Genomic DNA, 15,991 nt, shown 5'->3' with positions numbered 1-15,991 from the left:
CCACTTCATGATTGTGTCCCACTTGTTGTTGATTCTTCACAAAAAAATACAGTTTTATATCTTTATGTTTGAAGCCTGAAATGTGGCAAAAGGTCGCAAAGTTCAAGGGGGCAGAATACTTTCGCAAGGCACTGTATAATTTAAGTCATTTTGATAGGCTGTTTGTTAGTCAACTTGTCTACTTTGATGCAGATGTTATGTGGTTGAAATACTATCTGCTTTTATAATCATTTTATGATGAAGACAGCACCTTCCATTTAACCCATCTGAACAGTAGGCTAAAGTTCCCTTGACGTGGCATAGGCCTATTTTGAAGTGCCTTGTTGTGACTGTCGAATTTGTATAGTGCCTCACAATCATCACACATAACACTGCTATCATCCTCTTTTACCTCTGAGCGAAATATTTTCCAAACATTACTTTTCTAGCCCCCCCTTCTCTTTATTTTAAACTCTCCTTTTGCAGCTTTTGTGTTATTGAATTAAACTTGAATGTCCTTCTTGGCTCTGTGGTTTGACGTTGACTTTTTCTACCAGTCCCCAAAAGCATTATTTGGCGCAAACAGTTATTCCCTAAAGTTTATGCACTTATACCAGAACCTCAATGTAGCCTATATTAATTGCACAAGAATGATACATTTATAGATTTTTTAAAGCTATTGTTTCTCTTTTTATTCAACCCGCCACCCACCCTCCCTTCAGCCACACAATATATAATGACCCTAAACCCATACGCCTCCCGGATATAACCGCAGGGACTGCGGGTCATGAGTCAACCAGCGGATCACTAGTGTTCGCGCATCTGTAATACAAGAGCATGGAGAAAGAAAGGACTGCTTGACAAAGGTTGACGTTTGTCATGAGGCTTGTCCTGGAGGCAGAAATGAGTGATTTACACTAGATAGGCCAGCTGCAAAGACAAAATAGCCTGTATTGTAAAAATTCATTCAAACAATCATTAGCTTTTTCGTCTTAATTTTAAGGTTAGGGTTAGGCATAAGGGTTAGCAGTGAGGTTAAGTTTAGGGTTAAAATCAAATCTGATTTTATGACATTGTGGCTGTGCCAGCTAGTGACCACTCTGCAGAGCTACCTCCAGAACAAGATTAATGATGAAAAACGCTAACCTACCAATTTGCCATTGTAATGAATATAGAGCCCTTGTTTTTGTCATTACAGGAGTGCTGTCGATCATTTGTCTAATAACACACATAGAGGTCAAGTAATTTCACTGGAGATGATGATGCTAAGCAATTTCATATCATGCTAATTATGCTGCGTTCCATCTCACAGATTTTCCTCAAAGTGGCGGAGGACACAGGGGTGGATGTGGAAATTCCAGGTAAATTGCAAGTTTGGCCGGTTGAGTGGAATTTGGGGGGGTTACAATGTAAATTGTAGTAGAATAGTTTAATCGTGGACTGATGATATGCAGTATAGACACAAACACTACCGTGTGTGTGTGCACATATACAGTTTACACACACACCATTGAGAGTCTTCAAATCAAATTTTATTGGTCACATACACATGATTAGAAGATGTTAATGTTATGCTAATAAAGTGTAGCGAAATGCTTGTGCTTCTAGTTCCAACAGTGCAGTAATATCTAACAATTAATCTAACAATTCCCCAACAACTACCTAATACACACAAATCTAAAGGGGCGAATGAGAATATATACATGAATGAGAATATATACATATATAATATACAAAAAATATATACAAAAAATAAAACGTCCTCTCACTGTCAACTGCGTTTATTTTCAGCAAACTTGTGTGTAAATATTTGTATGAACATAACAAGACTCAACAACTGAGACATAACCTGAACAAATTCCACAGACAGGTGACTAACCGAAATTTAATAATGTGACCCTGAACAAAGGGGGGTCAAAATCAAAAGTAACAGTCAGTATCTGGTGTGGACACAAGCTGCAAAAAGTACTGCAGTGCATCTCCTCCTCATGCACTTCATCAGATTTTCCAGTTCTTGCTGTGAGATGTTACCCCTTCTTCCACCAAGGTACCTGCAAGTTCACGGACATTTCTGGGGGGGATGGCCCTAGCCCTCACCCTCCGATCCAACAGGTCCCAGACATGCTCAATGGGATTTAGATCCGGGCTCTTCGCTGGCCATGGCAAAACACTGACATTTCTGTCCTGCAGGAAATCACGCACAGAACGAGCAGTATGGCTGATGGCATTGTCATGTTGGAGGGTCATGTCAGGATGATCCTGCAGGAAGGGTACCACATGAGGGAGGAGGATGTCTTCCCTGTAATGCACAGCATTGAGATTGCCTGCAATGACAACAAGCTCAGTCCGATGATGCTGTCACACACCGCAGCAGACCATGACGGACCCTCCACCTCCATCCTGCTCCAGAGTACAGGCCCCGGTATAACGCTCATTCCTTTGACGATAAACGCGAATCCGACTATCACCCCTGGTGAGACAAAACCACGACTTGTCAGTGAAGAACACTTTTTGCCAGTCCTGTCTGGTCCAGCAACGGTGGGTTTGTGCACAAAGACGACGTTGTTGCCTGTGATGTCTGGTGAGGACCTGCCTTACAACAGGCCTACAATCCCTCAGTCCATCTCTCAGCCTATTGGGGACAGTCTGAGCACTGATGGAGGGATTGTGCGTTCTTGGTGTAACTCGGGCAGTTGTTGTTGCCATCCTGTACCTGTCCCGCAGGTGTGATGTTCGGATGTACCGATCCTGTGCAGGTGTTGTTACACGTGGTCTGCCACTGCAAGGACGATCAGCTGTCCATCCTGTCTCCCTGTAGCGCTGTCTTAGGCATCTCACAGTAAGGACATCGCAATTTGTTGCCCTGGCCACATCTGCAGTCCTCATGCCTCCTTGAGCAGGGACCCTGGGCATCTTTCTTGTCGTGTTTTTCAGAGTCAGTAGAAAGGCCTCTTTAGTGTCCTAAGTTTTCATAACTGTGACAGTAATTGCCTACCTTCTGTAAGCTGTTAGTTTCTTAACGACCGTTCCACAGGTGCTCATTAATTGTTTATGGTTCATTGAACAACCATGGGAGACAGTGTTTAAACCCTTTACAATGAAGATCTGTGGAGTTATTTGGATTTTTTACAAATTATCTTTGAAAGACAGGGTCCTGAAAAAGGGACGTTTTTTTGCTGAGTTTATATGGATGAGTAATGGCCGAGCGGCATATGCATGGTGCAATAGATGATATAAAATACAGTATATACATATGCTATGAGTAATTTAAGATATGTAAACATTATTAAAGTGGTATTATTTAAAGTGGCATTGTTTAAAGTGACTAGTGTTTTTTATTGAAGTGGCCAGTGATTGGGTCTCAATGTAGGCAGCAGCCTCTCTGAGTTAGTGATTGCTGTTTAGCAATCTGATGGCCTTGAGATAAAATCTGTTTTCAGCCTCTCGGTCCCAGCTTTGATGCACCTGTACTGACCTCGCTCTTCTGGATGGTAGCAGTGTGAACATGCAGTGGCTCAGGTGGTTGTTGTCCTTGATGATAATTTTGGCCTTCCTGTGACATCGGGTGCTGTAAGTGTCACGGAGGGCAGTTAGTTTGCCTCCGTGATGCGTTGTGCAGACCACTTCAGCCTTGCGGTTGAGGGCGGAGCAGTTGCCGTACCAGGCTAAGATACAGCCCGACAGGATGCTCTCGATTGTGCAAATGTGAAAGTTTGTCAGGGTTTTGAGTGACAAGCCACATTTCTTCAGCCTCCTGTCTGTGTGGGTGGTGCATTTCAGTTTGTCTGTGATGTGTACGCCGAGGAACTTAAAACGTTCTACCTTCTCCACTGCTGTCCCTTCGAAGTGGATAGAGGGGTGCTCCCTCTGCTGTTTCCTGAAGTCCACAATCATCTCCTTTGTTTTGTTGACGTTGAGTGAGGGGTTGTTTTCCTGACACCACACTCCGAGTGCCCTCATCTCCTCTCTCTGTAGCCTGTCTCGTCGTCATTTGTGATCAAGCCCACTACTGTCGTCTGCAAACTTGATGATTGAGTTGGAGGCGCGCAGTCGTGGGTGAACAGGGAGTATAGGAGGGGGCTAAGCACGCAATCTTGTGGGGCCCCAGTGTTGAGGGGCAGCGAAGTGGAGATGTTGTTTCCTGCCTTCACCATCTGTGGGCAGCCTGTCAGAGAGTCCAGGACCCAATTGAATGTGTACAGCTTGATGATGAGCTTGGAGGGTACTATGGTGTTGAATGTTGAGCTGTAGTCAGTGAACAGCATTTTTATATACAGTGGGGCAAAAAGGTATTTAGTCATCCACCAATTGTGTAAGTTCTCCCACTTAAAAAGCTGAGAGAGGCCTGTAATTTTCATCATAGGTACACTTCAACTATGACAGACAAATCACATTGTAGGATTTTTTATGAATTTATTTGCAAATTATGGTGGAAAATAAGTATTTGGTCAATAACAAAAGTTAATCTCAATACTTTGTTATATACCCTTTGTTGGCAATGACAGAGGTCAAACGTTTTCTGTAAGTCTTCACAAGGTTTTCACACACTGTTGCTGGGATTTTGGCCCATTCCTCCATGCAGATCTCCTCTAGAGCAGTGATGTTTTGGGGCTGTTGCTGGGCAACACGGACTTTCAACTCCCTCCAAAGATTTTCTATGGGGTTGAGATCTGGAGACTGGCTAGGCCACTCCAGGACCTTGAAATGCTTCTTACGAAGCCACTCCTTCGTTACCCAGGCTGTGTGTTTGGGATCATTGTCATGCATCTTCAATGCCCTTGCTGATGGAAGGAGGTTTTCACTCAAAATCTCACGATACATGGCCCCATTCATTCTTTTCTTTACACGGATCAGTCGTCCTGGTCCCTTTGCAGAAAAACAGCCCCAAAGCATGATGTTTCCACCCCAATGCTTCACAGTAGGTATGGTGTTCTTTGGATGCAACTCAGCATTCTTTGTCCTCCAAACACGACAGGTTGCGTTTTTACCAAAAAGTTATATTTTGGTTTCATCTGACCATATGACATTCTCCCAATCTTCTTCTGGATCATCCAAATGCTCTCTAGCAAACTTCAGACGGGCCTGGACATGTACTGGCTTAAGCAGGGGGACACATCTGGCACTGCAGGATTTGAATCCCTGGCAGCGTAGTGTGTCACTGATGGTAGGCTTTGTTACTTTGGTCCCAGCTCTCTGCAGGTCATTCACTAGATCCCCCCCCATGTGGTTCTCGGATTTTTGCTCACCGTTCTTGTGATCATTTTGACCCCACGGGGTGAGATCTTGCGTGGAGCCCCAGATCGAGGGAGATTATCAGTGGTCTTGTATGTCTTCCATTTCCTAATAATTGCTCCCACAGTTGATTTCTTCAAACCAAGCTGCTTACCTATTGCAGATTCAGTCTTCCCAGCCTGGTACAGGTCTACAATTTTGTTTCTGGTGTCCTTTGACAGCTCTTTGGTCTTGGCCATAGTGGAGTTTGGAGTGTGACTGTTTGAGGTTGTGGACAGGTGTATTTTATACTGATAACAAGTTCAAACAGGTGCCATTAATACAGGTAACGAGTGGAGGACAGAGGAGCCTATTAAAGAAGAAGTTACAGGTCTGTGAGAGCCAGAAATCTTGCTTGTTTGTAGGTGACCAAATACTTATTTTCCACCATAATTTTTCTAATTTTGTCTGTCATAGTTGAAGTGTACCTATGATGAAAATTACAGGCCTCTCATCTTTTTAAGTGGGAGAACATGCACAATTGGTGGTTGACTAAATACTTTTTTTTGCCCCACTGTAGGTATTCCTCTTGTTCAGATGGGATAGGGCAGTGTGCAGAGTGATAGCGAGGGTGGCAGGTAAGGTGGAGGTAATTTGATCCTTGACAAGTCTTTCAAATCACTTCATGATGACACAAGTGAGTGCTACGGGGCAATAGTCATTTAGTTATTTTCGCCTTCTTGGGTATAGGAACAATGGTGGCCATCTTGAAGCATGTGGGGACAGCAGACTGGGATAGGGAGCGATTGAATATGTCCGTAAACACACCAGCCAGCTGGTCTGCGCATGCTCTGAGGATGTGGCTAGGGATGTCGTCTGGGCACATTTAAATGTAGTCTTGCGAGGGTCAACACGTTTAAATGTTTTACATACCTCGGCCACAGAGAAGGAGGGGTGCAGTCCTTGTTAGCTGGCTTCCATCTTCAGTTTCAGTTTCTCATAATTCCTGACATTTAATCCTAGTAAAAATTCCCTGTCTTAGGTCAGTTAGGATCACCACTTTATTTGAAGAATGTGAAATGTCAGAATTAGAGTAGAGAGAATGATTTCTTTCAGCTTTTATTTCTTTCATCACATTTCCAGTCGGTCAGAAGTTTACATATACTCAATTAGTATTTGGTAGCATTGCCTTTAAATTGTTTAACTTGGGTCAAATGTTTCGGGTTGACTTCCCACAATAAGTTGGGTGAATGTTGGCCCATTCCTCCTGACAGAGCTGGTGTAACTGAATCAGGTTAGTAGGTCTCCTTGCTCGCACAGGTTTTTTCAATTCTGCCCAAAAATGTTCTATGGGATTGAGGTCAGAGCTTTTTTTACCTTGACTTTGTTGTACTTAAGCCATTTTGCCGCAACTTTGGAAGTATGCTTGGGGTCATTGTCCATTTGGAAGACCCATTTGCGACCAAGCTTTAACTTCTTGACTGATGTCTTGCGATGTTGCTTCAATACATTGACATACTTTTCTTTCCTCATGATGCCATCTATTTTGTGAAGTGCACCAGCAAAGCACCCCCACAACATGATGCTGCCACCCCTGTTCTTCACGGTTGGGATGGTGTGTTTCGACTTGCAAGCGTCCCCCTTTTTCCTCTAAACATAACAATGGTCATTATGGCCAAACAGTTCTATTTTAGTTTCATCAGACCAGAGGACATTTCTCCAAAAAGTATGATCTTTATATCCATGTGCAGTTGCAAACCGTAGTCTGGCTTTTTTATGGCGGTTTTGGAGCAGTGGCTTCTTCCTTGCTGAGTGACCTTTCAGGTTATGTCGATATAGGACTCGTTTTACTGTGGATATAGATCATTTTGTACCTATTTCCTCTAGCATCTTCACAAGGTCCTTGCTGTTGTTCTGGGATTGATTTGCACTTTTTGCACCAAAGTATGTTCATCTCTAGGAGACAGAACGCATCTCCTTCCTGAGCGGTATGATGGCTGCGTGGTCCCATGAGGTTTATATTTGCGTACTATTGTTTGTACAGATGAACGTGGTACTTTAAGGTATTTGGAAATTGCTCCCAAAAATGAACCAGACTTTTGGAGGTCTATAATATTTTTTCTGAGGTCTTAGCTGATTTTCCCATGATGTCAAGCAAAGAGGCACTGAGTTTGAAGTTAGGCCTTGAAATACATCCACATGTACACCTCCAATTGACTCAAATAATGTCAATTAGCCTATCAGAAGCTTCTAAAGCCATGACATAATTTTCTGGAATTTTCCAAGCTGTATAAAGGCACAGTCAACTTATTGTATGTTAACATCTGACCCACTGGAATTGTGATGCAGTGAAATAATCTGTCTGTAAACAATTGTTGGAATATGTATTATTGAAAATTGTCATGCACAAAGTAGATAACCGACTTGCCAAAACTATAGTTGTTTAATAAGAAATTTGTGGAGTGGTTGAAAAACTAGTTTTAATGACTCTAACCTAAGTGTATGTAATCTTCCGACTTCAACTGTATATACAGTATGTAGTGACGGGCACCGACATGGAATATCGATACAATATCAGTGTGTATTGGTTTTATTTGAAAATCATTGCAACTGTGTGAATGCTTGCTTTTCCTTTCACTTTCACAGCTCTCTAGAGACAAGACTGCTTGCTGATTATGGCGCCGGAAGAAATGGCTGCAGTTTTATGGGCGCCCAACCAATTGTGCTATTATGTGGGGGTTTTTCGCATTATTTGTAACTTATTTTGTACATAATGTTTCTGCAACCGTATCTTACGGCAGAAAAGAGTGTCACGATCGTCGATGTAATCATACTCAGACCAAAACACGGTGGGGAAATGGCTGCCTAAATATGATCCCCAATCAGAGACAGCGATAAACAGCTGCCTCTGATTGGGAACCATACCAGGCCAACATAGAAATAAATGCACTAGATCATCCACGCTCGTCACACCCCGACCTAACCAAAATAGAGAATAGAAAGGCTCTCTATGGTCAGTGCGTGACAAAGAGCTTCTGGATATCAGGACAGCGATCACTCACCTCGGATTAGACAAAGATTTTTTCAACATATTTTTTCAATATCGCATGATATTCTCCAAACTATGAGCTATGCTGTTTATTTACCACCACAAACAGATGCTGGCACTAAGACCGCACTCAGTCAGCTGTATAAGGAAATAAGCAAACAGGAAACCACTCACCCAGATGCGGTGCTCCTAGTGGCTGGAGACTTTAATGCAGGGAAACTTAAATCAGTTCTACCAAATCTCTATCAACATGTTAAATGTGCAACCAGAGGGAAAACAATTCTAGATCACCTGTACTCCACACACAGAGACGCGTACAAAGCTCTCCCTTGCCCTCCATTTGGTAATTCCGACCACAACTCTATCCTCCTGATTCCGGCTTACAAGCAAAAATTAAAGCAGGAAGGAACAGTGACTCGGTCTATAAAAAAAGTGGTCAGATGAAGCAGATGCTAAACTACAGGACTGTTTATCGATCACAGACTGGAACATGTTCTGGGATTCTTCAGATGACATTGAGGAATACACCACATCAGTCACTGGCTTTATCAATAAGTGCATCGAGGACGTCGTCCCCACACTGACTGTACATACATACCCCAACCAGAAGCCATGGATTACAGGCAGCATTCGCACTGAGCTACAGGGTAGAGCTGCCGCTTTCAAGATGCAGGACTCTAACCCGGAAGCTTACAAGAAATCTCGCTATGCCCTGCGACGTACCATCAAACAGGCAAAGCATCAATACAGGCCTAAGATTGAATTGTATTACACCTGCTCCGACGCTCGGATGAGGCACTGCTCGCAAACTATTACAGACTACAAATGGAAGCACAGCCGCGAGCTGCCCAGTGACACTAGCCTACCAGACGAGTTAAATCACATCTGTGCTCGCTTCGAGGCAAGCAACACTGAGGCATGCATGAGAGCATCAGCTGTTCTGGATGACTGTGTGATCACGCTCTCCGTAGCCGACGTGAGTAAGACCTTAAAACAGATCAACATACACAAGGCTGTGGGGCCAGACGGATAACCAGGACGTGTGCTCCGGGCATGTGCTGACCAACTTGCAGGTGTCTTCATTGACATTTTCAACATGTCCCTGATTGAGTCTGTAATACCAACATGTTTCAAGCAGACCCCCATAGGCCCTGTGCCCAAGAACACAAAGGCAACCTGCCTAAATGACTACAGACCCGTAGCACTCACATCCGTAGCCATGAAGTGCTTTGAAAGGCTGGTAATCAACAACATTATCCCAGAAACCCTAGACCCACTCCAATTTGCATACCGCCCAAACAGATCCACAGATGATGCAATCTCTATTGCACTCCACACTGCCCTTTCCCACTTGGACAAAAGGAACACCTATGTGAGAATGCTATTCATTGACTACAGCTCAGCGTTCAACACCACAGTACCCTCAAAGCTCATCACTAAGCTAAGGAACCTGGGACTAAACACCTCCCTCTGCAACTGGATCCTGGACTTCCTGACGAGCCACCCCCAGGTGATGAGGGTAGGGAACAACACATCTGCCACGCTGATACTTAACACTGGAGCTCCCCAGGGTTGCGTGCTCAGTCCCCTCCTGTACTCCCTGTTCACCCACGACTGCATGGCCAGGCACGACTCTAACACCATCATTAAGTTTGCAGACGACACAACAGTGGTAGGCCTGATCACCGACAACGACGAGACAGCCTATAGGGAGGAAGTCAGAGACCTGGTTGGGTGGTGCCAGGATAACAACCTATCCCTCAACGTAACCAAGACTAAGGAGATGATTTTGGACTACAGGAAAAGGATCACCGAGCACGCCCATTGTCATCGACTGGGCTGTAGTGGAGCAGGTTGAGAGCTTCAAGTTCCTTGGTGTCCACATCAACAACAAACTAGAATGGTCCAAACACCCCAAGAAAGTTGTGAAGAGGGCACAACAAAGCCACTTCCCCCTCAGGAAACTAAAAAGATTTGGCATGGGTCCTGAGATCCTCAAAAGGTTTTACAGCTGCAACATCGAGAGCATGGTTGCATCACTGCCTGGTACGACAATTGCTCTGCCTCCGACCGCAAGGCACTTCAGAGGGTATGGCAAGTGGTACATGGAGTGCCAAGTCTAGGACAAAAAGGCTTCTCAACAGTTTTTACCACCACGCCATAAGACTCCTGAACAGGTAACCAAATGGTTACCCAGACTATTTGTATTGTGTGCCCCCCCCAACCCCTCTTTTACACTGCTGCTACTCTCTGTTTTATCATATATGCATAGTCACTTTAACTATACATTCATGTGCATAACACCTCAATTGAACCGACCAACTAGTGCTGCTGCACATTGGCTAACCGGGCTATCTGCATTGTGTACCATCACCTGCCAACCCCTCTTTTTACGCTACTGCTACTCTCTGTTCATCATATATGCATAGTCACTTTAATCATACTTACATGTACATACTAGCTCAATAAGCCTGACTAACCGGTGTCTGTACATAGCCTTGCTACTGTTATTTTCACATTTCTTTTTACTGTTGTTTTATTTCTTTACTTACACACACACACACACCCGCACACACACTTTTTTTTTGCAATATTGGTTAGAGCCTGTAAGTAAGCATTTCACTGTAAGGTGTTGTATTCGGCGCACGTGACAAATAAACTTTGATTTGATTTGATTGCCCATTGGGCCAAGTGTGAATGTTCTGGGACCCTAAACCTACCAAGCCAATTTTAATACATTTGGAAGCCTGTCCACCGTTGAAGGCCCAGGAAGAACAAATTAATATCACGATATACCTTTATCATGTTGATGTGTGATATTACCCTCAGCAAGTAATATGACACTGTATAGGCCACAAGCGGTTGCTATTATTTCTGTATGGTATTCAAAACGGTAAATGGGTTATGCCAATACAACTGACCTTCTGTGTGTTATTTTAGATAACAAAGCACCTTTGGGAAGAGACAAGACAAGAAGTTCAAGGGAATCCAAGCGGCAACGGCAAAGCCTGACCAATGTAGGGAACACTTCAGACAAAGTGACTGGGAAAAGGGGTATGTGCTTATCTTTCAATAATATAAAAAAAGAAGAAAAAAAATAGGCCTATTCTGAGGTAGAGACATGATGTCTTATTGCAAATGAATGGTCATGTTCTGTATTCTTTCTGTCCTCCCTGTCTATTGTTATGATCCAACTGAAGCTGAAGTGAAAGCCAAGTTCACAAGCAGAGTGGAGGGTACGTATACTGAGTTAAAATTTGAATAGGGATAGCACCCTTTTTTCCAATTTTTGCCTAAAATGACATACCCAAATCTAACTGCCTGTAGCTCAGGCCCTGAGGCAAGGATATGCATATTCTTGTTACCATTTGAAAGGAAACACTTTGAAGTTTGTGGAAATGTGAATTGACTATAGGAGAATATAACACATTAGATCTGGTAGATGAAAATACAAAGAAAAAAACAAATTCAGCCATCACTCTGGTTGTTATTCAGTGTTTGTGCAATGTTTCAGACTGATAACTTGATGTATGAGCAAGCTACATGACATTTAGTGTGAAGTCACCCAGGTACATTTGGGCAAATCATGAAGGAGACATTTACATGTACATTACATATTTCTGCAAGAATATCATCAAATCTGTATACTTGGACTTTGATTTTGCTTTCCCAGTATTAGTAGCCATATTGTAAGTTCAACATTTGCAAAACACAGTTTTCAAAACTTCAAAACGTCCATATTCTTGTAACTTTGTCCAAAAGGAAAAGGCTTGCTGCCGCACAAGGTTAGCAGCAACATTTTGCGACAGATACAGGGTTTCTGCATACTCCCAAAAAGCCCAGCTCATTGGCTATCTAGCTTTGTTTGACCCCGATTGGTGCTTATTTGACAAAGTTACAGTCAATCAAGTGAAGACCGCCCGTGTCTTCGGCGCGCCATGAATGCGACGCTCTCTGACCAAATTTGGTGTCCTATAGGACGTAGTACAGTACACACCTAATGATATAGTGAAGTCTGGTTATGTTCTAGGATCTCTGAGGAATAAATACGAACGTGATTTGACTGGTTAAAACAACGTTTAGGGTTAGATTTTCACAGATTCCTTTCTTTGCGAATTGAACGAGTGGAAATACAAAATCGATCGTGCATGCTATATAGACCATTTTAGGATATGAAAGAGGATTTTATCTAACAAAACAACACTTCATGTTATCTCGGAGACCCTTTCGATGATAAATCAGAGCAAGATTTCAGAATGTAAGTACACATTTCACCTTCAGAGGTGACTTTATCAAACCTATCGCTGTGAACATAGTGTTTTGTTGTTAGGAGCTCTCCTTAAACAATAGCATGGCATTTTTTTCGCAGTAATAGCTACTGTAAATTGGACAGTGTGGTTATATTAACAAGAATTTAATCTTTCTGATATAAGACACTTATATGAACCAACATTTGTTGTTTCTCTAAAACCTGCGATCGTGACACATGGCGCTGCATGATTTACAACTGTGCCGTTGACGGGACGCCTATCCCTAAGAAGTTGGTACACACATTCATATGTTTTCACAAAGCCTCATTATTTGCTGCTCTCTGACAATTAACACTGGAGAAGACGCAAAAGGTCAGTCATTGTGACAGTTCTTGCTCCAGTTCTTGCTCTCCTTGGTTGGCAACAGAGTCAATTTGTCACACAGGTGCAGCTTTTCCACAAACTGGTGGCCATTTTGGAAAGCCAAACAAAATCCCATAGCCCTTTCAATTCATATTCCACGCAGGAGGTTTTCATTTTACACGATGCAATAGTATCAGAAAATGCCCACCTCCTTTACAATTTCTTCCTGAGCAAGCCCACTTATGAAACACATTTTATTTCACAATTTACATATGCTTTGTTTCAAAAAAACTTTTCTTGGACTTTTTAGACAGATAAGAGGCCACATTGCTTATTTTGTGGGCTTTGTTTTACTCATTAAGATAGTGTTATTGAGGTGTTATTTTCTATACTGTGAGAGAGGCTAAAACATTTTCATTCACTTCCTACAAACCTAAGAGCCTAACAGATTGTCAGATGATTTTCATTCACTTCATGAACACTGTATTGTACCTAAAATGCACTGAATCATCTGTGTTATTGTAGACATTTTGTATGCCCTCCATTTTAGATGTGGAGAGAGTTGCCAATGTGAATGGGAAGGGCTCCAGTGTGATAATGGGATGGGAACTAATCCGGAGACAATTCCTGGCCCTCTTCATCAAACGTTTCCACCACGCACGCAGGAGCCGCAAAGGCATCATTGCTCAGGTAATGACCACACACAAACCTCACAGTTCTCTACGCCTCTGTTTTCTATACCCTTAAGTGTAGTAGTGTCATGAAAAAATCCATTATATTGTAAAAAGAGGTGGCTACGTACCGTAGGGGGAAGTAGTTTGACAAATAGATATGAAAGTACTACCAACTCTTCAATCTGTGGAGGAGAAAAATGGACACTCAGTCCCTATGTATGCAACAAACCTAGGATGTATTATACGTTTCTTAAGGAAAGTGGATGTTTTATCTTATCTGATGGGCTTATCTGTCTTATCTGCCAAGGAGACAGAGCCGATCACAACTTTAAGAGAGGCTCTGTAATGTAAACTAAAATCTGTTTAGAACACACACAAACACACATACACACCACACACACCAGCTATGAGAACTTCCTGTCTCCTCTCATAACGGTTTCCACTTTAAATTAATAGGAACCTCAAAGGCAAAGAGATGTCTACGATTTTTTTTTCGAATTTGTTAGTATGCTAATAATGTGGTTTCATTAGTTATGTATCAAATAAGATTATCATAACAATTAGCTCGCTGGCAGGTTGCTATTAGCCTGTAAAGTGTGTGTCCGTATCGTTTTGTGAGTTATTTTAATTTAGAGTCAGAACCAATAGATGGTTGTCTATTTACATGACACCTTACATTTACTTTTCGTCAGAGATGATGCACAATTGTTGACGTACAAACTCAGATTCTCTGTTTCTTTGTCATTTATTTTGAGCTCTGTTCCACTAATAATCATATTGATACAAATCTTTATTCATAACACGTGTGTAGACATGGTGCAACCCCATCAGCGATGAATGATACCACGACATTGAATTAATTACACTCCAAAGGCACCATCATCATGAAGTACTCCACTCCACTTCTTCTATTCGCCTGTGTGTAAACCTACCACCTGCCGAATTCTAGAACACACTTCCCCCTGTAACTCGCTGCAATACCGATCATACCATTAGTCACTGTCAATACCGGACGTGACTATGTTTTGTTAGCGAGGGGAGGTGTGTGTGTAGTGAAGTGAGTCCCAAATGGCATCCTATTTCCTATACAGGGCACTACTTTTGACTATGAGCCCTCATCCAAAGTGGTCCACTCTAAAGGGAACAGGATTCCAATTGGGACGCAGCCTTTGTTTCATGGCTCCTCTCCTCCCTCCTTCTTCCTCTCGTTCCACCTCTCTTCCTGCCCATTCATGTCACTTGCGGGGCTGACAAAGGGCCTGACCGTCATGTAAACAGCTCCCATTGTTAGCTTATATGAATGTGGCGTGAGGTAATCTCTTTAAACAGAGCTGGTGGGGAATTCAAAAGATGAGACTCAAAATGAAGTGATTTATGGGGACGAAAGTTAGGAGATGGACGGTTAAGTATGTGGACTTGAGGAAGTGGTAGGGAGCCAAGCTCTTGTGTCATGTGAGCCCAGGTGACTGAATCGGAACTCGACGTACGTACCTGAGACTGATTGCGATGTCTTTCCGATAGGTTATCCCAGAGCTGTGTGTTGAAGCATTGTGCTTAATTAAAAATGGATGTCCTCTGCCTTCACTGCTGATGACCCTCCTTCCAATGGAGGCACATAGACATCATTCAGGGCCAGGCCTCTGTTTCCCAGAATGTTCATAGTGTTAAACTTTAGATTCTGTTGTTGGCATCAAAGTTGTTTCCTTAAAACCATTGTTGCACCCAAAGGGATGAATACAATAGTCATGGTTCAAGTGACAGGGGGGCAAATCAAAGAATTTCAATATGTTTTTTAATTTTACCTTTATTTTACTAGGCAAGTCAGTTAAGAACAAATTCTTATTTTCAATGATGGCCTAGGAGCAGAATGACAGATTTGCACCTTGTCAGCTCAGGGATTCGAACTTGCAACCTTTCGGTTACTAGTCCAACGCTCTAACCACTAGGCTATCCTGCCACCCCGTTGGGCACCTCCAAGACACATTTGGTACACTAAATAGTTAATGTATAAATTGAACACTGACGGTAGTTTGTGGCAAAGTGTACAGATATTTGGTCACACTTTTGTGTGCCATGCCAAACAATTGGTATTAACTTTACACTTCAGTCATCGTAAAAACAAATAAATATTGAATGCGGGAAACCAGGCCCATGACACAGCAACTTTTACCCACAAAGAAAGGAGTCTCTACTTCCTTATATAATTGTAAACTCATATTACATCGACAATTTCATTGAAAAGTGAATTCTGTCAATTTACAAGGTAGCATACAGGGAATTGAAAGAACATAGTCTGTGTTTTATAATCTCCTACGACATTGACCTTCCAGTCGCTTTGTTCTACAGTTTCTCTATTTTCCTGTGATTCACTAGTCGGTTAATTGATGAGCTGAGCTGCACTCTGTGACTTCCTCTCAGATATGTAACCAATGGTAACAAGGTTACATCTACTTAAGTTGGTACAT

General features: G+C 42.6%; 1 protein-coding gene across 2 annotated transcripts in view; it reads left to right on the top strand.

Moving 5' to 3' along the window:
* LOC109896499 (phospholipid-transporting ATPase ABCA1-like) overlaps window positions 1-15,991 on the top strand; it is a 296,174-nt gene that overhangs the window by 157,988 nt on the left and 122,195 nt on the right. For both annotated transcript variants that reach the window (XM_031832341.1, XM_031832340.1), the window contains 4 exons: window positions 1,292-1,340; window positions 11,180-11,293; window positions 11,440-11,475; window positions 13,403-13,542. In XM_031832341.1, the coding sequence (XP_031688201.1) occupies window positions 1,292-1,340; window positions 11,180-11,293; window positions 11,440-11,475; window positions 13,403-13,542 (339 nt within the window). The remainder of the gene's footprint in view (window positions 1-1,291; window positions 1,341-11,179; window positions 11,294-11,439; window positions 11,476-13,402; window positions 13,543-15,991) is intronic.

Source organism: Oncorhynchus kisutch, linkage group LG9 (assembly GCF_002021735.2).
Source record: "Oncorhynchus kisutch isolate 150728-3 linkage group LG9, Okis_V2, whole genome shotgun sequence".
NCBI classification, from domain to species: domain Eukaryota; kingdom Metazoa; phylum Chordata; class Actinopteri; order Salmoniformes; family Salmonidae; genus Oncorhynchus; species Oncorhynchus kisutch.
Note: the sequence above shows the minus strand (reverse complement) of the source record. Positions and strands in the feature narration are given on the sequence as shown.